The sequence below is a fragment of the Sciurus vulgaris genome, assembly GCF_902686455.1.
Source record: "Sciurus vulgaris genome assembly, chromosome: 6".
Taxonomy (NCBI): domain Eukaryota; kingdom Metazoa; phylum Chordata; class Mammalia; order Rodentia; family Sciuridae; genus Sciurus; species Sciurus vulgaris.
Window position 1 is genome coordinate 65843987 of NC_136466.1, and position 26183 is coordinate 65870169.

General features: G+C 34.0%; 1 protein-coding gene across 1 annotated transcript in view; it reads left to right on the forward strand.

The window, feature by feature from the left end:
- LARS1 (leucyl-tRNA synthetase 1) overlaps positions 1-26183 on the forward strand; it is a 71014-nt gene that overhangs the window by 42406 nt on the left and 2425 nt on the right. The window contains exons 18-31 of the mRNA XM_079145467.1: positions 45-127; positions 537-675; positions 1051-1263; positions 3452-3509; positions 5990-6053; positions 9841-10024; positions 11287-11377; positions 12214-12354; positions 13458-13598; positions 15661-15771; positions 17863-17973; positions 19225-19329; positions 20873-20968; positions 22307-22439. Of these exons, the coding sequence (XP_079001593.1) occupies positions 45-127; positions 537-675; positions 1051-1263; positions 3452-3509; positions 5990-6053; positions 9841-10024; positions 11287-11377; positions 12214-12354; positions 13458-13598; positions 15661-15771; positions 17863-17973; positions 19225-19329; positions 20873-20968; positions 22307-22439 (1670 nt within the window). The remainder of the gene's footprint in view (positions 1-44; positions 128-536; positions 676-1050; positions 1264-3451; positions 3510-5989; positions 6054-9840; positions 10025-11286; positions 11378-12213; positions 12355-13457; positions 13599-15660; positions 15772-17862; positions 17974-19224; positions 19330-20872; positions 20969-22306; positions 22440-26183) is intronic.

Genomic DNA, 26183 nt, shown 5'->3' on the forward strand with positions numbered 1-26183 from the left:
ATGAGAAAGGTGAAAGGGGATACTTTGTGTTTTGCTCTTTCTAGATTCTGTGAGGAGACCAGGAGGAACTTTGAAGCTTCCTTAGGTTGGCTACAAGAACATGCTTGCTCACGAACTTATGGTTTAGGTAAGTAAACTTCAAAGATTTCTATTTGAATGACTTTGCCAGTTCTACAACAGATATACATTTTTACTTGGCCCCCTCTTATTTTCTGAATAGAAAGTGGCGGGTTTTGGTTAGAGGGTTAGGAGAGGGAAACTAGGAGAGGGAAACTAGGATATGATCCCTGGCCACCTACCTGGTGATAGAAATACGTCCTCTAAAATATGTAGCTTTTCTGGTGTGACTTTTTAATAGACTCCAGGGCTTCACTTGTTTGTTTTATATAGTGTTTTATTTTTATTAGTTATTTAAATAGAATTTAAGAACTTCCTAAGTAAATAGCTTTGTAAATGCCATAACCCTCTTGAAAATGTAGATTCTATAGATGAAGTGTTTTAGAGTCTTGATGCATGGATTTTCTTTTATATTTCAGGCACTCGCCTACCTTGGGATGAACAGTGGCTGATTGAATCACTGTCTGATTCCACTATTTACATGGCGTTCTACACAGTTGCACACCTGTTGCAGGGGGGTAACCTGCGTGGACAGGCAGAGTCTCCACTGGGTATCAGGTTGGTAAACAGTTAAGGAAAAGAAAATGGTTCATTAGCAAGTGTTGCAATCTTATGATTTACATTTTGAAAAGTTACTTCTTTTATATATAGGTTTCATAAGAATTTGGTTAACAGAATTTTATCATGATGTCTTTTTTACTGTGTAACTAAAAATAAATAATAAGTAGCCCCTCTGTTATTTTCATCTGATCTTCATTCTTTGTTGTCTTTTATACTTTTCATTTCCATTCTTTATTCTTATAGGAACCTACTCTCCTTACTTGTTACTATAATTCCATTAAGAAGATTCATGGTTAAAGATATTGATTCTTTCAAAGAAATCATATATATATATATATGTATAGTTTGTTTTTTTGTTTTGTTTTACTACAGTGCTCAACAGATGACTAAGGAAGTTTGGGATTATATTTTCTTCAAGAATGCTCCATTTCCTAAGACTCAGATTCCAAAGGAAAAATTAGATCAGTTAAAGCAGGAGTTTGAGTTCTGGTATCCTGTGGATCTTCGAGTATCTGGCAAGGATCTTATTCCAAATCATCTTTCATATTACCTTTATAATCATGTGGCTATGTGGCCAGAGCAAAGGTGAATGCTAAAATACTTGTGGACCAGATTTTTGATTGTTAATAAGGGTGTCATGTCTCATAGTTTTAAGTATCTAAGAAATTTTTGTGGAGAGGATAACTAGACTTGCCAATTAAAAATTATTTTCTTATTGAATGTATAATAAAGTAGAAAGTATACATCTTAACTGTTATATCTAGAAATTTTCATAACTTAGACTATCATACTTCAGGGATATTAACGGTGTACTGGTAATTCATTTGATCCATTAGATGTAGGAATGAAAGGAAATTTGAGACAGGTCTAGATCATTAGAATTTAAAGAAACTCTTCCTTTAAAGTTGTGAGCTTCATGATTCTAGCATTAGTTAGTAGTGCTATTTTGACCAGAATCTGGCTCCACACACACTGTGTGCTCTAGTGCAATCTTTCTATCCTCTTCCATCTTGATGCAGGTGTATCTGCTTTTTTCTTTAGTCTCTCAAGTATCTATCCAAATTTCACTTCATATAGCCAAAACAATCTTGCAAAACTTGTATTTACAAAGACATTCTAATTTTTTTCTTATGAAAGGAAGATTTTGAAGTAGAAGAAATCCAATTTGGTTCTTACACCACTTGTCGTACAATTATTTTTCTCTCTGATTTAAAAAATATTTTTAAAGAAATAGTAGTAGCACACAGCTGTAATCCCAGTGGCTTGGGAGGCTGAGACAAGAGGATTGTAAGTTCAAAGCCAGCCTGAGCAACTTAGTGAGGCTCTGAGCAACTTAGCAAGACCCTGTCTCAAAATAAAATATGTATATAAAAAAAAAGAAATTGGGTATCTTAGAGTAGCTTTTTATTTTTTTGGTAGTTGTAGATCAACAACAGGCTTTTTTATTTGTTTATTTTTATGCAGTGCTAAGGATTGAACCCAGTGCCTCACACGTGCTAGGCAAGTGCTCTGCCACTGAGCTACAGCTCCAGCCCCTTAGAATAGCTTTAACTATTAAGTTGAATCTTTTCTTTGCACCAAATTTTTTCTATTTATTAATTTTTAAAAAATTACAAGTAAGTAATAATATCAAGTACATATGCCAGGTACTTATTCTAATCACTTTAAGTAAGTGCTTTAATTCTCACTATAACTTTTTTTGTGTGCATGGTATGGAGATTGAACCTAAGGCCTTGTGCATGTGAGGCAAGCACTCTACCAACTGAGCTATATCCCTAGTCACTACACTTTTTGAGGCAGTTCTCTGATAGCCTTATTTTACAAACAGGGAGCCTTACTGAGGCAAAGAGTGATCAAAAATTCATCCAAAGCAACCCAATGAGTTAAGTGGCAGAACCAGATACAAACCCAGAGTCTGGCCCCAGAAACTTGATTATACCTCATATGATCTCATTTCTTTTCTTTTTTTTTTTTAGTACCAGGAATTGAACCTAGGAGCACTTACCACTGAGCCACATCCCCAGCCTTTTTTATATGTTATTTTGAGATAGGGTCTTGCTAAAATTGCTGTGGCTGGCTTTGATTTTGGCACTTCTCCTGCCTTAACCTCCTGAGCCACTGAGATTATAGGTGTGCCATGACACCCTGCACGTGATCTCATTTTTAGAATGAATGAACGAATATACATAGTTCAGAAATTCAGAGTGTATAAAGTATAAATTAGTAGTGAACTTTCCACCCTGTGTCTCTTTACTTCTGAAAGTTGATCACTCTTAGTTGGTAGCACTATTCTGACCAGAATCCAGATCCTCATAGTCTGTGTGTGCTCCGGGGTAGTCCTCTGTCCTCTTCTGTCTTGATCCAGGTATATTTCTTCTTCTCTTTAGTCCCTCAAGTAGCTGAAGGAACAAACTTGATTTCTTCTGGAAAAAAAGTTTATGTATATGCTCTGCTGTATATACTGTTATGTATTTTTTCCACATAATAAATATTTAGGATCTTTTATATTCATACATATAACCCTGCCTTTATTTTTAGTATAGTTATATTATTGTATATGTGTATCATAATTTATATAATCAGTCCTTTGGTTGTTTATATGTATTTCCTGTTAAATACAGGGCCGTAGCTGGGGGTGTAGCTCAGTGGTAGAACACTTTCCTTGTACATACAGAGCCCTGGGTTCTATCTTCAAAACAGAAACAAAAACAAGCCATAAACCATAATCTTTCTTTAATTTTTATTTTCTGTCTTTAAATATTTACCTGTGAAGTGACAAATGGCCTACAGCTGTGAGAGCAAACGGACATCTCCTTCTCAACTCTGAGAAGGTAAGGTTTATTTCCTCTTGAAAGTTTAACATTCTCTGGAAGTCTTTTCAGATTTAGGAAGTTGTACTTTTTTTTTAATTGAAAAAAATAGGAATATGAATTAATCAAAGAGTTCAGGACTGGCAACACAAATTAAATTCTAACCTTTTTTTTTTTTTTTTTGGTACCAGAGATTGAACCCAGGGTGCTTAACCAGTGCGTCACATCCCCAGCCTATTTTATTTTTTATTTTGAAATAGGGTCTCACTAAGTTGCTTAGGGCCTCCCAAAATTGCTCAGGCTGGTCTCAAATTTGTAATCCTCCTGTCTCAGCCTCCTGAGTCACTGGGATTATAGACTTGTGCCACCATGCCCTGTTAAGTTTTAGTTGTTAAAAGTGAACAAATGGAGTAAATAGTATTAATTGAGGGAAGAGAAGGGGAAAATTTACTTGTTATACCATTTGTATTTAGAGTGGCATAAGGTGACACAATTATGATTGAAATAGAGAGAGATAAGAGATAGAGACAGGGACAAGATGCATAAAGATCTTAGCATAGTGACCCCCATGAGAGCTTTCTCTTTGTTTTCTATTTCTTTCTTTTCTTTCTTTTTTGGTACTAGGGATGGAACCCAGGTATGCTTAACCACCAAGCCACATTCCAGTTCTTTGTATTTTATTTTGAGACAGGGTCTTGCTAAGTTGTTGAGGCTGGCTTTGAACTTTTGATCCTCCTGCCTCAGCCTCCCAAGTCACTGGGATTATAGGTGTGTGCCACCTCATCTGGCAAGATCTTTCTCAATAAGTTGAGAAAGGGATTTGGTGCATTTTGTTTGTTTTTACTCTGACCACCAATTAGAAAACAAGATTTTGATGTTTGTATGATTTCTAGGTGTCACTTAAGGCTTCTTCCCAGGTAGTCTACTATCATTTTCTTATGCTGCTACATTATTGTCACTATTAACAATATGTGTGACTTTTTTATAGGCTACATAGGATTATAACTAATTACCTTTCTCAATAGAAGATTATACAAACTTCTTGACAGAGCCATCATTTACCCCTCTAATACCTTTGTGAAAATTCCAGAAGGGCATCTCCCTTCAATTAAAATAATAATGAACAGTATTATTTGTGATTCAGAAGTTTTGTTTTGCTTTGTTTTGTGTTGCTGAGGATTGAACCCAGGGCCTTGAGCATGCTAGGCAAGTACTCTACTGCAGAACTGTATTCCCAGGCCAGTATTATTTATTTCTTGTTAATAAATATTTTATTTGTTACAATCAGTGAATTTTACTGTGCCAGTGAAAGGTAGTGGCAAAAAAGTATTAGCATCTATGTCTTAAAAAAAATACAGATTTGAACAAATGATTGATGATATAAGTTGCAGTACAAAATGTTAGATTTTGCAATTGCCCTAAAAGTAACAGGTAATTAAAAAGTGCATTTAAGATAATCTGTATAGCTGGGTGTGTTGGTGCAACTGTCATCCCAGCAACTAGGTAAACTGAGACAAGAGGATCGCACCAGCTTCAACAACTTGGCAAGGCCCTAAGCAATTTAGTGAGACCCTGTCTCAAAATAAAAAATAAAAAGAACTGAGGATGTGGCTCAGTGCTTGAGCACCCCCCGGGTTCAATGCCTGGTGCCTGCCCCTGCCCCCACACAAAAAAAGATAATCTGTACATTAGACTCAAAAAAAAAAGAGACTGTTTAGAAGCATGGACTGTTTTATAGATTTTGATAGATTAACTCAATTATTGAGTTCATCTCTTCTTTGTAAGTCAGAGTGGATCAATGTATTTTGTAATGCGATTAGGATATAACCTTTTCATTAGCCTATCTGAACATTGTTGTATTATACCAACTTTATTAGAACGAGATGCTTTATTGTCATGTAGTGGAAAATTGATGTAATAATCTATTCTTTGGCATCAGCAATGTTTCAGTAACAACAGAACATTTAAAACATTAGAGATTGCCATTCTGTGAATGATACCCTCCTATATATACTGTCTTAGGGCAGAGCACAACTTGAACAACCAGTTATTGTTACTCTAATGACAGGAACCTTCCTAAAATCTTAATTCTTAACCTCTTGAGCTAGTCTATTCTATTTCTGAAGGGCTCTTGAGTGCTGCAGAGCTCTTTCTTATGTAACCAGCTGAAGTGTTCTGGTAATAGTGGAATCATTCCACATGTCTAACCCAGTTACCAGGGGTGATAAGGATAATGGAAATCACAGTAGACCAAGTGTCAAACTATAGAGCCAGTCCTAGCTTTGTCACTGATTAACTGAATAACTCAGACAAGTCACTTTATTGGCTCAACCTTGGATTTTTTTCTCTCTAAAATTCATGTTAAGTATCTTTTCCTTTCCATGTTTTGAATTCCTTTTTATTTTGTCATGTTCAAACTAGTTAAATTTGCTTTGACTGATTTGGTTTATTATATTTACATATACTGTCATTAATACTTAATTATTGACTTTCTATTTCAGATGTCAAAATCCACAGGCAATTTCCTTACTTTGACCCAAGCTGTTGACAAATTTTCAGCTGATGGTGAGTTATGCATTTTTGTTACTACTGTTGCATGGAATCTGATTTTCCTTATAGATTACAAAAGACAAGTTAAAATAGATGTTTTAATTTTTATCTTTTACTTTTAACGAAATTTTAAAAAATTCATTTCTTTGTGAATAAACAGCATAATATTTAAATTACAAGTAAGAATTGCTGATGTAATCTGTCCAGGAGCAAATTCCATCCAAGGTCTTCTTTTAAATGAAATTCACTGTAATTGCTGAGATACAAGACTGATTTTGTAGAGACCTTGGGTCTGTAGGAAGCTCTGTATTTGGTATTCCAATGAAAGATTTGAATTTGGAAACATACATTTTCAGAACAATTTTTTTTTTTTTTTTTTGCCTGACCTGAGAACTTTTACATTTTATTAGTATTTTAGGAAGGAACAAAATTAGTAATATCTTGAAGGAACCATTCATTTCTTATTTAACTAGTTGTTGGTCATACTGATATTTTTTTGTTGATTATGGCTAGCCCAGTGTGAGTTCTTTTGTTTTTTTTGTAGTGCTGGGGATTGAACCCAGGGCTGTGTGCATGCAAGGCAAGCACTCTACCAACTGAGCTATTTCCCCAGCCCAAGTTCTTGATTTCTTTTTATTGGAACTGAATTATTTCTGTTTCTTAGACTATATTATTTAAAGTTTTATTTGCATTTGAGTAAATAATACATTCATATTGTTCAAAATATAGAAGATATGAAAAGCATATGCATTAAAAATACTCCTTCCTCTATCCCTTAGCTACCCAGTTTTTCTCTGTTGACAAAATCATCAATTTCTTCACATGCTCTCTTATACATTGCTAGTAGGAGTGCAATTTGTACAGCTCTCCTGGAGGCAGTTTTGGCAGTTTCTAACAAAGTATCTTACCTTTTTGGTCTAACAATCCCACTTACAAGGATTTGTCCTGAAGCAACTCCTCTAACAATACCAAAAACTGTGTGTAAATTATTCACTGTAGCACTGTTTGTACTTGTAAAATATTGGAAGCAACCTAAGTGCCTTTGTATAGGAGAGTGAATGAATAAACTATGGTACACCACATACAGGAATACTGAACAATTATGAAAAGCAAGGGTAAGAAATACCTCTATTTCCAAAATATACTTTAAGTGGGAAAAAACAAAAAAATAAGAAACCCATAAAATAATATGAGCTGTGCAAAAGGACCATCTAATTAAAAAAAAATTACTATATGCATCCCTCATGTAACAAAATAGGAGATAAAGAATATATGTGTCTACTGATTTATAGGTACACGCCTATAATCTCAGCAGCTAAGGAGGCTGAGGCAGGAGGATCACAAGGTCAAAGCCAGCCTCAGCAACTTAGCAAGGCCCTATGCAACTCAGTGAGACCCTGTCTTTAAATAAAACATATAAAAGAACTGGGAATTTGGCTGTGGTTAAGCACCCCTAGGTTCAATCCCATTTAAAAAAAAAAAAGAAAGAAAAGAAAAGAAGTACTTAAGAAAGCAGGAGACATTTTTGTTTGTTTTCTGCAGTGCTGGGTATTGAATCCCAGGGCCTTATACTTTCTAGGCAAGTATTTTATCACTGGGCTACATCCTGTGCCCTGGGTGGGGATATGTTGAAAGGATACCAGAGTCAATTTGAAAGAGCTTCCAGTAGTCCATGCTGGAACAATGTAGGCATCAATAAATAATAGTATTGTATTAAAATCTAATGGATAAAATAATTATCTCTGGGTCCATACTGATGTCTACTAATTATTGAGTAAATAAATCAGTGGGGAAGTAGGGACATCTCTTCCTTTGAAATCACTTTATGTAGAAATATTGAGTGAACTGTAAAATCATCATTAGTCAAACACCATAATAATAATTGCTACAGGCAAGATCCACCAATGGTTGCTAAAACCAATGGGTTAAAGTTTCAGAAAAATAGGATATTTGCATATTCTTAGTATCTCTTACATCTCAAGATATTTATTAATCTTGAAAAATAGTAATTGTGTAGTAGAGAAGCTTAGTGCATACCACCATAACCAAGTGATCAAGGTTAGCAATAAGAGTAGTTAAGTCCTATCAATATTATGTACCTTCCTGCTGGGGTACACTGAGGGGGTATAACATTTGTTTTGTGGTGTTCTTTTTTTTCAATTTTTTTTTTTTTTTTTAGTTGTTGATGGACCTTTATTTTATTCATATTCATTTATTTATTATTTAAAATTTTTTTTGTATATTTTTATTTCATTTATTTTTATGTGGTGCTGCAGATGGAACCCAGTGCCTCATACATGTGAGGCAAGCACTCTACCACTGAGCCACAATCCCAGCCTTTTCATGGTGTTCTTACCAGAGATCCATAACTGAGACTACTCATGAGGAAACATCATACAAAACCAAAATTGGGAACAGTTTCATTAAATAACTAGTAGTCATCAAAACTGTCAATGTAATGAAAGACAAGGAAGACTAAAAAACTGTCATAGATTTAAAGAGAACAAGGGGACACAGCAATGAAATGCCATGTGGGATTCTGAATTGGATCCTGAAATAGAAAAAAAGATCTTAGGGGAAATGGTGGAAAATTTGTATAAGTTCTGTAATTTGGTTAATAATATAATAGTAATGGTTAACTTCCTGGTTTTTCTTTTTTTTTTTTGTGGTGCTGGGGATTGAACCCAGGGCCTTGTACATGTGAGGCAAGTACTCTACCAACTGAGCTATATCCCCAGCTCACCTTCCTGGTTTTGATGCTATAGTTATGTAAGTTGTTCACATTTAGAAAGCTGGGTAAATGATATGTTTATTCTCTAATGATTTTTGTACTTTTTCAGTTAAGTGTAAAGTTGTTTCAGAAGTAAAAAACTAAAGTGTTTTTCACCTTTGTGTATGCTAGGAAATATTTAATACATACAAAACTTAATGTTTTATGTCCTCATCTTCCTCCTTTAGGATACAGAAAGTAGCATATTACACTTCCTGTTCTGTATTTTACCTTTTTCACTTAACAGCTCTTATATTGGACTATAGTGAGTTACCTTTTTTATGTAGCAAGAGAGCATTTCATTGTAGAGATATGTCCTGTGGTTTTTAAAAAAAATTAGGCTTATTGATGGATATTTAATTTTTTTCTAGTATTTTCAAATCAAAGATTTTGGTAGTATTAAGAAATGAGAATTGAAAAAGTAAAATTCTATTAGTTGAAAAATGAATCTACATCATGTATAACCATAGAAACGAAACAATGTACCCTGCTTGTGTACAATGAATCAAAATGCAGTCTGTAAAAAAAAAAAAAAGAAAAGAAAAAAAGAAAACTGAAAGTAATTTTAGCACTAAGAAATTAAATATGCATTTGAATACATAGAGCTACAATGTGTGTTTTCATGCATTAAAATACCGTAATATTTTGCTACCTCTAGATGGGGGTGAGATGTTGATGGGGAAACCACAAAGAAATGTGTATCCCTAGTTTATCATTTTCTTCCTTTGCCTCATTAAAGATCACTTTATCTCATTAACTCAACATGCCTGAGAAGAAACAGATATTAATGCTAAGTGTATGCAAATTGATACAGATGGTTCAAATATTTTAACAGCATAGTTAGGGTTCCTACTTTTGGTGAGTTTTACTTTTGCTGTTGGTTCAGTACAGTACTTTAAAACAATTGTTATTTCTTAATATATATGTGGACTCTGTCCTGTGTTATGTACCCAACTTGGAGACATAGTTGATACTTAGTAACCATATTTTCAGTTCATTGACTTGATTTTTTTTTTTTCCCCCTTCTTTCAGGAATGCGTTTGGCTCTGGCTGATGCTGGTGACACCGTTGAAGATGCCAACTTTGTGGAAGCCATGGCAGATGCAGGTATTCTCCGTCTGTATACCTGGGTGGAATGGGTTAAAGAAATGGTTGCCAACTGGGATAGCCTAAGAAGTGGTCCTGCCAGCACTTTCAATGATAAAGTTTTTGCAAGGTAATGTATGGGTCCCAAACACTTTGTATTTTTTTTTTTTTTTTTTAACTTAGTCCTGTTGCATTAAGTTTTCTTTTTTTTTTTTTTTCTAAAATATATTACATGATAATAGTAGCTACTGTTTATTGAAGGCTTGTTTGTGCTAGGTGCCATGTTAATTACTTTGCATCTTTATCAGTCTTTAGCCTCAAAGCAACCTTATATGGTAAAGATATTAACTATACTTTATAAATAAAGAAACTGGGGCTTAGAAAAATAAACTACTTCATTAAATGCCTTGAAGTTAGTAATTGAAGACTTGGTATATGAACTTCTTTTTATCGGTTTCCAAAACCTGTTCTTATATAACCATTTTCCTATGTTTCTGCATGTTAAAAAAATGAGTAAAGTGATTCTTTGTTGTCTAGAAGGACAGACAACCAATTGTAAATGCAATAATAGGGAAAAAGAGAATTCAGGAGAGATTTGTGAACTCTGGGTGTTTTTGAAAAATAAACAGGAAATTTTCAGGGAGAGGAGAAATCATGTCAAGCCATGGAAGGGGTATGATATTTATTTGATTTATAGTATGTGGGGGGCAAAGATGGGAATGGAAAAGATTGGTGCCACATTAGGCCAAATTAAGAAGGGCCTGAGGTGGTAAGAGAATTTATTTTTTTAATTTTATTTTTTAGTCGTTGATGGGCCTTCATGTTATTAATTGATTGATTTTATATGTGGTGCTGAGACTCGAACCCAGTGCCTCATATATGCTAGGCAAGCACTCTACCACTGAGCCACAACCCCAGCCAAGAATTTTTTTTTTTCCTAATATTCAGTATTAGTTACTTAAAATGTAATGCAGTCAGTTAAGACCTGACTATGACCTTAATTAAGCTATTTTCATATTGTGTTTGGGCTTCAAAACAGAGTTTCCATCAAGGAATTTTTAAACAAGCATTATTAACTGTGTTATCATAAGCAGGAGCCCTAAATGTAAAAGAGGGCAATACTGAAGGGTGAATAAACAATAAGGAGACTATAATAATTAGTTTTAAGGAGCACAAAGATGGTTTGTGTTGAGCCTTTTTAAATGTTTTAGATGTTCTCATTTTATTGCTTATTAGTGTATGCAGCAGCTTTGTGTGTGTATATATATACACACATATATGTATATACAAGTATATACTTATGTGTATGTAAATATATATATATGTAAAAGAGATATTAGTATATCTATTATTGTCTTTAAATTCAATAACTTTTTTCCCCCCAATCAATAGTGAAATGAATGCAGGAATTATAAAAACAGATCAAAACTACGAAAAGATGATGTTTAAAGAAGCTTTGAAAACAGGTTTTTTTGAGTTTCAGGTATGCTATTCTTTTGATATAAAACATGTCATTGTGAATACGTGTTTTTCCCTTGTAACATAATTGCATGTTTAATGTACAAACTGAAAATCTTGTAAAGAAATTTTTAAATTCTGTAATAAATTGTGATTTTAAGTGTTTCTTTGATACTTTTTCTCGTGTTCATTTAATATAAAAAATTCTACTCCTGTTTGATCCATGATCAGTAATAATATTAAATATAAAAATCAGCTCACACTTTCCAGAAAAACATTTTAAAATTGTAATAATGAAGGCAAATTTGTAATTAATTGCTGTTATTTTGAAAACCAGTATCTTCTGAAGTTTTCCACGAGGTGTCAGTATTTCTTCAAGATTGGCATGTCAAGTGTTTAAGATAAAAATGTAACTTTACTTAGTCACTTTTGTAAAACATCACATTGGGATTTATGTAACTTGGTTTTCAGATATGTGGTTAAATAATGGTAAATGCTGAGCATAGTGATTTGTTGCATTTATAGCCTTTTTGGCATTTAGTATTTTTTATATGCTTTTCAGAGCATTCACTCTCAGTATAGTTAAAATTGTTCATCTTCTGTGTCTCAGGTACAAAAGACCTTTTAAAGCATTTTTATTTTCTTGAGAAGCATTAATATAAAACTTCAATATTCTTTAGGCAAAGACTGATAGAGATTTACTTGCAAATTTTAAAAAATTAAAATCTTTATTGTGGAATTTTAAAAGAACAAAAGCTTAAAAATTACATTAAATTCAAGATACTAAAATAAAATATAAAAAAAAATTTTGTTTTAAAGAAGTAAGGTGAAGGAGATGATAAATAATTTTGAATTTTATAGGCTGCGAAAGATAAATACCGTGAACTGGCCATAGAAGGGATGCACAGAGAACTTGTGTTCCGGTTTATTGAAGTTCAAACACTTCTTTTGGCTCCATTCTGTCCGCATTTGTGTGAGCACATCTGGATACTTCTGGGAAAGGTACCTTATGGGTTTAAAATGTCATGAGTGGTTTTGGTTTTTGGTCTTAACTGTTGTGATAACAATGTTCCTTAAGAGAAAAATGCTGAAGAGCTGGGGATGAGCTCAGTGATGGAATGCTTGCCTAGCATGTGCAAGGCCCTGGATTCCATTCACAGTACCATTCCCCTAAAAAGAGAAAAAAACTGAAAGTGACTATTTTAAGAGTAATACTGGATTCATCATCATAATTATTACAACAGGTTAAAACAATTAAACAAGATGGATAAATCATATATGTGCCTTTATTTGTATACACACAATGTATATATTTTAAAATTGTGATAGTGTATGTTATCACCTAATTCTAATCTGTTAAGAAAAGTTGTAATAAATTTGAATATACTCAGACATGCATTGGATTTTGTGTATAACCAATATTCTTCCAACTGTTAAAAAAGGTGAAAACACTGAGAAAGATATAAACAACTGTTTTGAGGTGCTTATAAACAAAAATAGAAGCATATGTTAGCATAAGTATTCTTATTTTATATCAAATTCCAGGGATATATGTAGGACTGCATATTCAGGGATATTTTATTAGCATTCTTACTCTGAAGATAAATTCAATTATTTCTCCCAGGCTTGCAAATAAATAGATTGCTGTTTTAATAACTTCTTTCCAACTTTACTAGCTGGGCTCTTTTTTATTTTTCAGTGCATGAACAATGCAAAAATGTGCTCATGATCTATATACTAGTAGCCATAGTTTCAATACTGGATGTATTAATAGGATAAAAACTGGGAGTGTGCATAATTTATATAATAATGGTTAAATTTAAGCAAATTAGCATTACATAATTTTCTTTGAAAGTGAGCATATGTGTGTGGGTATTAATATGCTTGTACAAATGGATGCTAATTAAGAATGTAGAATCAGACTTCACAGCTTGAATTCTAGGGAACATTAGATCAGGGGCTGTTAAAGTGTGTTATGTGTAGTCAGGTTTGAACTTTGTGCACACAATTACAGATGGTACCCTTAGTATGAAACTGTAAGCAAGAACTGTAAAACAGTTGTCAGATCTCACTGAACCTTCTTTGTTTCTTTTTTTTTTTAAAAGCCTGACTCAATTATGAATGCTTCATGGCCTGTGGCAGGTCCTGTGGATGAAGCCTTGATACGTTCCTCACAGTATCTCATGGAAGTAGCACATGACCTTAGACTGCGACTTAAGAACTATATGATGCCAGCTAAAGGAAAGGTGAAGTTCTTTTTGTTTTTATAAGATTATTTCTTTAAAGTTATTGGTCTTATTTCCTGAGCTGTAGCGGTTTTATTCAGGAAATCTGCCTGCACTCATATGTTGAAGTGTTTATCCAGTTTTTTCCTCTGACAGTTGTAAAGTTTTTGGTTTTTTAATTAGGTCTTTGATCCATTTTGAGTTGACTTTTGTACAGGGTGTGAGATAAGAATCCAGTTTCATTCTTTGTTTTTCTTTTTTAAATTTTTTATTTGTTCTTTTTAGTTATACCTAACAGTAGAATGTATTTTGACGTATTATACATACATAGAGCTTAACTTCCCATTTTTAAAAAAAAATTTTTAATTAAAAAAAAATTATTTTAGAGACATGGTCTTGCTGAATTGCTTAGGGCCTTGCTAAGTTGTTGAGGTTGGCTTTGAACTCATGTTCCTCTTGCTTTAGCCTCCTGAGGGGCTGGGATTACAGGTGTGCACCACCACATCCGACTTTACTTCCCATTCTTTTTTTTAAATATATATACGTGTGTGTGTGTGTGTGTGTGTGTGTGTGTGTGTGTTGTGTATATGTATTAGTTGTCAATGGACCTTTATTTTATTTATTTGTATGTGATGCTGAGAATAAGATCCAGTGCCTCACACATGTTAGGCAAGGGCTCTACCACTGCACTACGACCCCAACCATAAACTTTCCATTCTTATGGTTATACATGATGTGGAGTTTTACTGGTCATATATGCATATATGAACATAGGAAATCATTCTTCATGTGGTTATATAATTTCCCCAGGACCATTTGCTGAAGAGTTCCAATGTACATTTTTGACATCTTTGTCAAGAATTATGTGACTGGAGCTGTGTTGGTTTGGCTTTGTGTCTTGTCTTCTGTCCCATTGCAAGAATCAGTAAATGGGATGGCATCAAATTAAAAAGCTTCTATACAGCAAAAGAAACAGAGTGAAGAGACAGCTTATAGAATGGGAGAAAATCTTTGCCAGCCACTCTTCTGACAGAGGATTAATATCCAGTATATGTGAAGAACTCAAAAAGCTCAACACTAAAACAACAACCCAGTCAACATTGAGCAAATGAGCCAAGTATGGTGGTGCATGCCTATAATCCCAGTAGCTAGGGAGCCTGAGGTATGAGGATTACAAGTTTAAAGCCAGCCTCAGCAAATTAACAAGTCCCTAAGCAATGTAGTGAGACCCTGTCTCAAAATAAAAATTAAAAAATAGGACTGGCTCAGTAGTTAAGCACCCCTGGGTTCAGTCTCCAGTATTTAAAAAAAAAGAAAAAAAAAAAAAGAAAAATTACAAATAATGAATGCTAGTGATGATGTGAGGGAAAAGGAACTCATATACTATTGGTGTGAATGTAATTGGTAAGACCATTATGGAAATTAGTATGGGAGTTCCTTAAAAAACTAAAAATAGAATGGCTGTATGATCCAGCTATATTACTTCTTGGTATTTATCCAAAAGAATTAAAGTCAGCATACTTTAGAGAAACCAGCATACTCATATTTATCATATTATCATAGCATAGTTCACAATAGTCAAGTTATTGAACCAGCCTAGATGTCCATCAACAGAAAAGGAAATGAGGTATATATACATAATGGAGTTTTATTGAGCCATAAAGAGAAATGAAGTAATGTCATTTTAAGTTATTGGTCAAAGACTTAACAGTAATGAAAGGACTTTCACCAGGTATTTCGTGGTATGTGCTTGTAATCTTTGCAACTTGGGAGGCTAAGGCAGGAGGATCACAAGTTTGAGGCCAGCCTTAGCAACTTAGTGAGACCCTGTCTCAAAAAATAAAAAAAGAACTGGGGATGTAGCTCAGTGTTAAAATGCCTCTGGGTTCAACCCCTAGTACCCCTCTCCCTCACCTAAAAAATTTTAAATGTGTAGTGCTATATTCACTGCTAATACAGTTCTGTAGTTCGTATATTTATACATGGTAAAGACAGTGGTAGTATATATCTGGGGAGTGGGTATTCTCAGTTTTGATTTACATAAAAGCCAATAAATGGTTTTTCCTTTTCTTCTATCATGTAGAAGACTGATAAACAACCACCTCAGAGGCCCTCACATTGCACCATCTATGTGGCAAAGAACTATCCACCTTGGCAGCATACAACTCTTTTGGTCCTGCGTAACCACTTTGAGGTGAGGCTCTTAATAGACTTTCCCCCCAACAGCACTGTGTTCTGCTTATGTTGTTTTTGTTTTTAGGATGTTAGCAGTGTCTGGGAGAAAGGTGAAAGGTAGCTTTGTTCAGTTCCATCCAGGTTGGGCTCATTCTCTGTTGTCCTTGTTAACTCATAAATGAATGCTGAAGGAAAAGCTGCTAATTTTTCATCATTTCTTGAAACTTGTATAAAAATAGACTAGATCTATTATATGTAGTCAGAAGGTGTGGGTTTTTTCCATGTATGTAGTTAAAATCATGAAGCAAAAGGACAGAGTTTGTCTTTTGAATTTGTTGTGACTTGAGTGTTGGGTTTAAGCCTTAACCTTATTGTATTTGAAATAAATTGAAGCCTCCTTCTTTAGAACTTTAAAAGAAAATGTTCATTTTGATAGTAGAAAGGTAAGGTTCAAAGATATCTGTTGCTCTCTCAGGTAAGTATCTTTAAAATATGATGGTTCTATGTAAAGAAAACTCTATGTTTATACTTAGTTCTAAATTTTCCTAAAGGAATTTTCCTAAAAAATCCCTTTTTCCTTTACATTCAAAGTATGGGAACACAGTGTGTCTTTATAAATTTTTACTTTTTTATTCAGGTTACCAGAACAGTTATTAGAAGACACAAACCATTAAGGTACCTGTAAGAAAGAGCCAGAACAAAATAGGGATTACAGTGAAAATGAAAAGCAATAACACAAAACAGAAATCCATAGCTTTAATTTCCAGCTCTTTACTGGAATTGTGCCATACTTCTTTTCTTAGTTAATTAAGAAATACTCAGAAAAACTGCTTTCGTATTTGTAAAATTTGATGGAACAAGAAGATCATTTTTTTTTTTCTTTGTGAATCTATTTTTATGGATTTTTCTACCTTTGATTGTGGGTAACAGAAATGGAAGATAGCATTGCAGATTTTGAATTACGGCAAGTAAAGGATACACACTACTCTGATACATAGGAAAATGAAATTGTACCTCAGTGGATTATATATTCATACCAGTAATTTCAAAGAAGCAGTGGAAGAATCAAATATAGTATGTAATGTCTCGGGTATTTAAAAAAAAGGCATCACCTGTTTTTTCAGAAGTTCTATTTTTTATTTTGTGTTCTTGGACTAGATATTGTATTGTTTTGAAACAATATCAGTTTTTGGCACTATCAGCTTCTTTTTAAAATTTTGTTTTCATCCAAAAGAACTAAAAAAAACCTTAATTTATAATCAAGAGTGTTGTTATATTGACTACAGCACCTTTTTGGTGATGTAAAGAAGAGGAGTGTTTCCCACTGTGTTCTTTTTCTTTCATGTGTTTCAGAGAAATACATTGACAAGTGGAGAAAATATATTTGTCCCATGAATTTTAGTAAAGGTTAGAATTGAAAGTAAATATGTTATTTGAAATCTTGTTATATATTTCTCTTCATTTAGATTCATTCCCAACCCTTGACTTTGATGCTATGCTTTTACAACTAGTAGAAAATATGTTGTCCAAAACTCTGAAAGGGCCACTTCCTTTACTTCTCACTTTATTGAAGGAGACATTGATGTTTATAGAAGTGAATTTAGATGCAGTCAGCAAATTTGGAACTGCATATTAGTGATGTATGATAATATGTGTTTTTTTTAGTAGATAGTAATGATAATATTTTGAACATGTCAATAACTAGGAATTCTTTTCACATTGGTAATAACAATTTATTCAAGAACACTCAAAACAGATATTATATAAATCTTCTATGATAGTTGTTTTCCATTTTAATATGACTAATGAAATGAAGGTCATATAAGACTATCTTGGGTTCTTACAGGTAGGAACTAATGTTATAATCCTAGAGGTGCTGTTATTGTAAGAAAGACTAAATATTCAGTGCAATACACTTGTTTTTCTCCCTTAAGAAGATATATCTTCTGAATTTGGAGAAAGTGGGAAACTCCCTTCTGCATTGTTTGTTCAGCCTTCACTTCACTATGATGCTAAGGACTGCTCTTCTCTAGCAGACTGGGAGAGCCACCATTCATTGTCTCTCTGACTTCTTCATATTCCTCTGTCTCTGTCCCCTTTCCATTTTTAGGCCAGTGGTGGAAAATTGCCTGATAACAAAGTCATTGCTAATGAACTAGGTAATTTGCCAGAATTGAAGAAATACATGAAGAAAGTGATGCCGTTTGTTGCCATGATTAAGGTAAACTGTGGACCTTGCACAACTGGGACCACAGGGGTAATGCTTAGATAGGACAGCAGAGGGAAAGAGAAAAGTTTTGGGCACAGTTTGTCTTCTTGTGCTCCCCTCTGCTGCCTCTCCAGAATCTGCTAAAATAGCACTTTTCAATCAGTGGTTGTGAGAAATGAGCTATCGGATTTTGGGTTTACCTGTGGAAGTGCTGAGTATGTGAAATGAAAATGTGTATTGTGGAAGAAAAATTGTTTTAGAATTGCTGTACTAAATTATTCCCTTCATGTGATTCCTTCTCTTCAGTTTGAGGAGGAAACATTTTATTTTAACTAGATCCTATTACTGGGACCAAGATTCTACATCTGTATAGTTTTAGATTAACAGAATAAACATTGGTTATGGGGATTAGACCAAGGATTCTTGGCAATGACTTTATGGATATTTTGGGCCAGACAGTTCTTTGTTGTGAAAAGTTGGCTTCTTTAGGAAGTTATTTAATTTTGATGAAGCACTGTCAATTGTTTGCATGGTCTATATATAATATTGGTGATTTGCCCTGCAAATTAGTCCCCACCCCCACCAATACTGGGGATTAAACCTATACTCCCAACCCTTTATATTTTTTTATCTTGAGACAAGTCTCACTGAGTTGCTGAGTTTGGCCTCAAACTTGGCAATTCTCTTCCTCATTCTCTCTTGTGAGTAGGATTTCACACGTGCAAGCTTAAATTCATCATTTTTTTAGGGACCCACTCCTGCAGTAACTAATCCATTCCTGATGTTTGGGTATTAATCTATAGCAAATGGTAAACTAAAGCACTGGATAGCAGGAATAATGTCAGATCACTTTCATATAAGTGTAATGTGTTCTGGACATTTATATTTGTGCTTGTGAACTTGGATCATGAAGGTTACATTTTATGTAATAAATATTTAATGTTCAAGAGAATTAAGAATTTTTTGTATATTATAAGATTGATTATTATATAGTATGACTTTTTCTTTAAAGTTTATGAGAATATCTTCAAAACTTTTTTGGTTGGTATCTTGGAAAATTAAAAAAAAATAGATATTTTTTAATTACCTGAAGGACTTTTTTTCATACATTTGTTTGATTCCAGGAGTCCAAGGCCCTTGGTGTAACTGTTGAAATGTAAAGATTTTATCAACTGAGAGAAAAATGATTGCTTTGAAGGATGTAAATTCTTTTCAATATCTTTTTAATGCGATTTTATTTTTCAAAAACATTTTGGCTATTAGGAAAATGTGGAGAAGATGGGACCTCGTGTTCTCGATTTGCAATTGGAATTTGATGAACAGGCAGTGCTTATGGAGAATATAGTCTACCTGACTAATTCCCTTGAGGTAAGAGGGCCAGGGATTGTAGTTACTAGTCAACTGTAGTAAGCCGTAATCAAGTTTTTGAATTTTATAATAAGCCTTTTTATAAATTTCATCTTCTGTGTTTAGTATTTTTGCCAATTATATTCAGTCAAAAATATTTGAAGGGAAAGAGAATGGGAAAACTATAAAAGTTTAAGAAAGAAAAATAATGAGCTATCATTGTATTTCATTTATCAGTTATGCTATGCATAAAAACTATCTAGATTTTCTCCCTAAATTCTTTTTTTTTTTTTTTTTTTGTACTAGGGATTGAACCCAGGGACGCTTAACCATTGAGCCACATCCTCAGCCCTTCTCATTTTTTTATTTTGTGACAGAGTCTCGCTAAGTTGTTGAGGCTGGCTTTGTATCTGAGATTCTTCTACCTCAGCCTCCCGAGTTGATGGGATGACAGGTGTGCACCACCACATCCAGCCAAAATTGTCTTTAAGAAAATGAGAGAGCCCTTGTATTTAAATGCTTCTAAAGTCTCTGTTATTATGGAGCACTGTGAATTGTTCCCTCTCCCCCAGTTCAACCTCAGATTCACGGAAGTAGAATAATTATAATCTGTGGTTCATGATATGTTATCAATCACAGCTAAATATATAGATTCTAAAAATGCTTTCTCTCAGACGGCTTAGGCAGAAGGAAAAATAATTTGCTCTAGAAAACTGTTAGAGGACTCAAAGTGGTTATAATAATGAAGTGATAATGAAGACATTTAAGTTAAAAAAATTATGAAGAGTTTCAGTAAAATCGTTTCATACAGAGATGGAAGAAAGTTATTTCTAAATAAAAATTCACTTAATTATTGGTTTTTATTTGGTGCTGAAGATTAAACTTAAGTACTTACACATGCTAAGCATGTGCTCTTGACACTGAGCTACATCTCCAACCTTTGAACATTTTATTTTATTTTTTGGTATTGGGGATTGAACTTGAGGGTGCTTTGCCACTGAGTTATGTCCCCAGTCCTTTTTAAAAATATTTTGAGACAGTGTTTTGATTAGTTGCTAAGGGTCTTGCTAAGTTGCTGAGGCTGGCTTTGAACTCATAGTCCTCTTGCTTCAGTCTCCTGAATTACAGGATTATAGGTGTGCATCATCTTGATTGGCCTGAGGATTTTATTTTAAATGAGTTAATGGAATTATATATCAGTGAACATCTGTTTTCATATATATGTATTTTTAATGGTTCATATATGTATTTCAAATTTTTTTGTCTGAGTTTAAGATTTTACCCTGATTTCCTTTTTCTCTTATGTGCCAGATAGGTGCCAGAATTCATTATAGGAAATGAGATAAACATGACTATATAAATAAAAATATTCTGAGGCATCTAAGATGAGGGTTAAATAACTGATTACAAATTTAATTTAATGCTCATATGGAAAATAATAAAATTGCACAGCCCATTTCATGTTAAGTGTAGAACTAGTCGTGCTCTTGATGAAATGAGGTGGTGATTAATTTCAATCATATTAAGTAATACTAATGACTTCCATTTTTTCCCCTCTATTTAGCTAGAACATATAGAAGTCAAGTTTGCCTCTGAAGCAGAAGATAAAGTCAGAGAAGACTGTTGTCCTGGAAAACCACTTAATGTTTTTAGAACAGAAGTAAGTTGAAGAAATCTTATTGAACCCATTGCATTTTAGAGCTAGAAGAGACCTTAGAGGTCATTACATCTAAGCCCATCATTTTAAAGACGGAATGAAGAACAGTCCAGAGAAATTATGTGATGAGTTGTTCTAGGTCACAGTTAGAAATGGAACTAGAGTTAAGTTGTCCTAATTCTCCAGTTGGAACAGTAGTTACTTTTCCTCACTTTACTCTTTATGGATGGAATCTAATATTATTTGAGGTTTTAAAAGTAAAAATATGATTTTTAGAACCTGGTGTTTATTAAAAATAATATGGTAGCAGTTGAAATGGAAGACTCTTCTAAATAGTGAAAAGAAACTTTTCAAACTTCAGATAATCATTGATTATTCCAGGTGTTTTGGGTTTTGGTATAGACCACAGCAGTGCATCATCTTGTTATGCTGGAATCGCCTTTTTTTTTTTCCCTTTCCTTTATATTTTGGCTATCATTGGTAAAAATAAGAGGTCTTGAGGTTTTAGAGATTCTAATTCTTTAGCGTCAAAGAATCCATTCAGATTGGCAGCATTTGGCAAATTCCATTGTACTGCAACTGAGTCCACACAATGTCCTTGGTATCTTGATAAACAGAGGTCTTAGATGTTAATACTTTCACCATGTTTAATTGAAAACCTTGCAAACAGAAAAGGCCTGTTTTGAAGAATATGGTGATCACAATCAAGGAAACCTTCAATTTATCGTTGTGTAACGATACTCTCATTACATTCAGAGGTGGTGGTTTTCAAAAATGCAATTCTTTGGGCCTTGGAGATAGATAAAAAGGAATTTATTTCAAGCTACTTTCAAGTATTTCATTAAGCTACTTTGTATATAAGTCTTTTACTTTTACAATAATAGAGTCCTTGTGAGAGGTAGAAGGACATAGAACTGTAATCCTTGCTCTGTCATTACCTGTATGACTTTGGGCTACTCAGTCTTTCTGGTTCTTGGCTTCTCATTTGTGAAAAAGGGTTCAAAAGAACTACCTGTCAGGATACAGAACTATTGTCTACAAAATGTTTAGTATAGTACCTGATGTACTCAACAAATGGTGGTAGTTATGGAAGAAAAAATGTAATTATTGCTTTTGTCCATCATCAGTATTGATATTTATAGTTGTAGTCATTTTTATCTAGGTGCCTGCTTATAAGCATGATTTTTCTTTCGTATTTGAGTATGTCTTGGTCATGATTTTAGAATATCAGAATTAGGTCTGTCTTGCACTGAGTATTGAAAATGTATTACAGATTTCCCTTTCCTTGGCAGTATTCAGGTTTGATTGCCTATAACAGTCATTTACTTTTTGTTTTTCTAGCCTGGTGTGCCAATTTCCCTAATAAATCCCCAGCCATCCAATGGTCACTTCTCAACCAAAATTGAAATCAGACAAGGAGATAACTGTGATTCTATAATCAGGCGTTTAATGAAAATGGACCGAGGAATTAAAGGTAAATGACTTCCCTGAAACTCAGTTGTTTTTTTTTTTTTTTTTTTGCGGTGCTGGGGTTTGAACTCAGGGCCTGTGCTTGCAATGCAAGCACTCTACCAACTGAGCCATATCCCCAGCCCTGAAACTCAGTTTTTTGCAGTAACTTGTAGATTTGATTAGTTCTAAGCAGAGGGGAGATATGCTTAGGGACAGCTATGTAATGCAGTCGAAAGAGTGTTGAACCCAGAATCAAGAAATATTCTTTTTTGGACCCTGTGGCTGGATAGTTTAATGACTTTGTCACTTAAGCTCTGAATTTTAGCAAAATGAGGACATGGGATTAGATGTTTTTTTTCAAGATTCCATCTATCTCTGAATTGTAACGACTGATTTCTGTCTGTCAGAGGTAATTTGGGATTAAAGAACACACACCTTTAATATTCTGAACTAACCTGTCCAGCTGGCTTTATTCTTGGGGAAGTAAGGAAAATTTTATAATGATTTACAAATCTAAGACAATGACTTTAAGAACTTCAAATGGTAAATTCATATATGGCACAAATTAAACATACAGCCCCAAAAAAGGTGAGATTATTTCCAGCTCTAGTGATCAAGGATGAATTTATGGAGAAAACTGGAAATGATATATGTGGTGATGAGGGAAAAGAGTATACCAGGAGAGGAAAGTACCAACTGTATGTTCACTCTGTGTGGAGCATCATCACCAGGTATATACTAGAGCTAGGGATTTTATTGTTTAAAGACATGTTTTTAAGTACAGTAAATATATATAGCATAAACTTAACATTTTAGCCATTTTTAAGTATACAGTTAAGTGGCATTGAATATATTCTCATTGTGTAACTATCACTAACATGCATTTCCAGAATTTTTCAACTTCCTCATCTGAAATGCTATACCTATTAAACTGAATTCCCTATTCTACCTCCTTCTAGTCTCTGGTAACCACTGTTTACTTTCTGTCTCTATATATTTGACTATTCTGGGTATCTCAAAAATGGAATCATATAAATTTGTACTTCAATCTTTTGATTAGTTTTATTAGATATATTTTATTTTCTCACTATTTTCAAGAAATGGGAATCTCACTATGTTCCCCAGGCTGGCTCTAGCCTCCTGGGCTCAAGCAATTTTCCTACATTGGCCTCCTGAGTAATTGGGACTATAGGCATGTACCACCACACCCAGAAATATTCACTCTTTTGTGTTTAGCTTATTTTACTTAACAAAATGTTTTTAAGAGTCATCCATGTTGTTATAGACATTTATTATGCTCCCTTATGAAACCAGATACCATAGAATGGTAGCTCAGTCCTTAGAATGTATAGGCTGTAAGGAGCAGAACTTGAAATTTTATAGAAATATGAATATATAATAAGGCATTTTGTGGCTTGCCATTTTTGTATTGCAAGTATTCAGTCATGAGGAGATCTCATAATAGGAAGAAACCTTAGCTTTGAAGAATATTCTAGTTTTTTTTTTTTTTTTTTTTTTTTTTGTGCGGTACTGGGGATTGAATCCAGGGTCTTGTGCTTACGAGGCAAGCACTCTACCAACTGAGCTATATTTCCAGCCCTTATTCTAGTGTCTTTTGAAGAAAATAGATATTTTTATGGACCCACTGGATCGGATTGATAAAAGGCTGTAGAACATGAGAGGATACATTCCTATATTGAAATTGTTTTATATAATGTTAAATCCCCCTCCCCCATTGCATGTACTTAGGTATATCACTGAGTAGGTTCTTCAGAGCCTCTGGCATAGTTCTTATCTCCTTTGTCATAGTGACTATGATTAGTATGATGGTGCAGTGTTTTGAGTTTGGTGTTGGTAACTGCTATAAATTTTAGAAAATGGATAGAAATATTAGGAGGAGTTTGAAATTGATATTCCTGTAAGAATCTACAGAAGAGATCTAACCTTGATACTTTTCCAGAAGCCCTCCGGATACTTTGATATCTTTGGGGGCTGTGTATAGTGAGTATATGAGATGAAGAAGAAGTTAAATTCAATAACATAGTTCTTTGCTGCAGTAGCCAGCAAGTTGTCCAATTACTGCCAATTGTATTGAGGGTGATTATGATCTAGGTCCAGGAGCAACTACACTAAAACCATCATTTCACTCCACAAAGACCATTGAGCAACTATTTGATGACAATGACCTTAAATCACTCCACAACCCATGCCACATATGAACTAATAATTTGGAGGTGAAAGACTCCATTTCACATTATCAATCCCTAGGAACTTTCAATTTCTCTCATCTTTTCTCTGAGTACCTTAAATCTTGTATAGTCTCAGACTTAAGTTTCAACATTTTAAATGATAAGAGAAGTCTGGGATCAGAAAAGATAGTAAAACCACTAAGAATGCTCCAAGAATTTGTTGACAGTAATGAACTACATGGTGAAACATCAAAGCAAATGTGTTTTGTCACTTTGAAGACTGATGTAGTATTAAGGTTTATTTGAAATAGTTTGAATTAGAATTTCTGGAAACGAAGAGGGAGGATTGGTTCAGAGAGAAAAAGAGAGAGACAGAAAGATTTTAAGATTTGTGGTAGTAAAAGGCCTAATATATAAAATCTACCAGCAAGACTTATCACTGCTTCTATAACAAAATAGTTGGTACCACTGATGTGCAGTATGAATTGCAATCATTGTAAAAATGATTTGTATTCTTCTCCCAAATAAGATCATGGCTGTCTTGAAGACTGTGCCTGCTCCTTTCCTATTTTAATTTTTAGTACCCATGCTATGTCTGAGAATAGGTTGTATGGTCTCTGCAGAGATTCTCCAGCAGGGTTTGCTTTTATGGTTGGTAATTGTTCTGTAAGCCCCAAGATCTCTTCTCTAAACTCAAGGTTCTTCAGTCTTTGTTTCCTAAAGAGAACAGAGTGCCTGGATAACTTTTATGCCTGATATCGCTGCCAGCTGCATTAATGTCTCCTTTTATCTCTTATCCCTCTCATATAAGCTTCATACTCTGAAGACAACATGAGTGAGTGTAGCTCACAGACCACCCAGCAGTCTGTTTTAGAAAGGGGTAGAAGTAATTCAGAAAATAACTTCTATTTCTTCAGATGAGGTTAAATATAACTAGCCATGCTACACTTAGAATGAGATATAAATCCAGAATCATCATTTGTATTCATTTATAGTGTTTTTCTATCACATAAAATAAAGTCATTTATTCTTGTGAGGTCTCCAGATTGTTTGAGTAAATTTCTTTAAGGCTCAGTTGTTGGCAGGATTGTCGAATCTTAATATTTCATGGGACAAGTGCTTTTTTTTTTTTATCGCCAGAAGCCATTTTCAGCTTGCACAAGAGCATATCAAGAAAATCTCAAGCAGAGTAGGATTGGAGTTCAACTTGAAGTTTGAAATTCTAAAAGCTTTGCCCTTTCCTTCTGCTTTCCCCCTTCTCTCCTTGTCTCATCAACTTGTTAATACAAACACTTTGATCTTTTGAGCAAAGCAAGAAATGGGTAATGCTGTTTCTTACACTAGTAATTATTTCTCCAAGTGTAACTCCAAGGAAAGCTATCACTCTTGCAAGTTTAATGCATTCCAGGAAACACAGCAAGAAATAAATAGGTTTTAGACTTTTTGGTATTTTGAAGAATGACTAATTGAGACACATAAAAAGTGATTCAAGCGATCATATAGGTTAATGCTCAAAAATACACTCAATTTTTTCTTTCTCTAGGTTTATCATTCCAGGAGATATGCTATGTAGATTC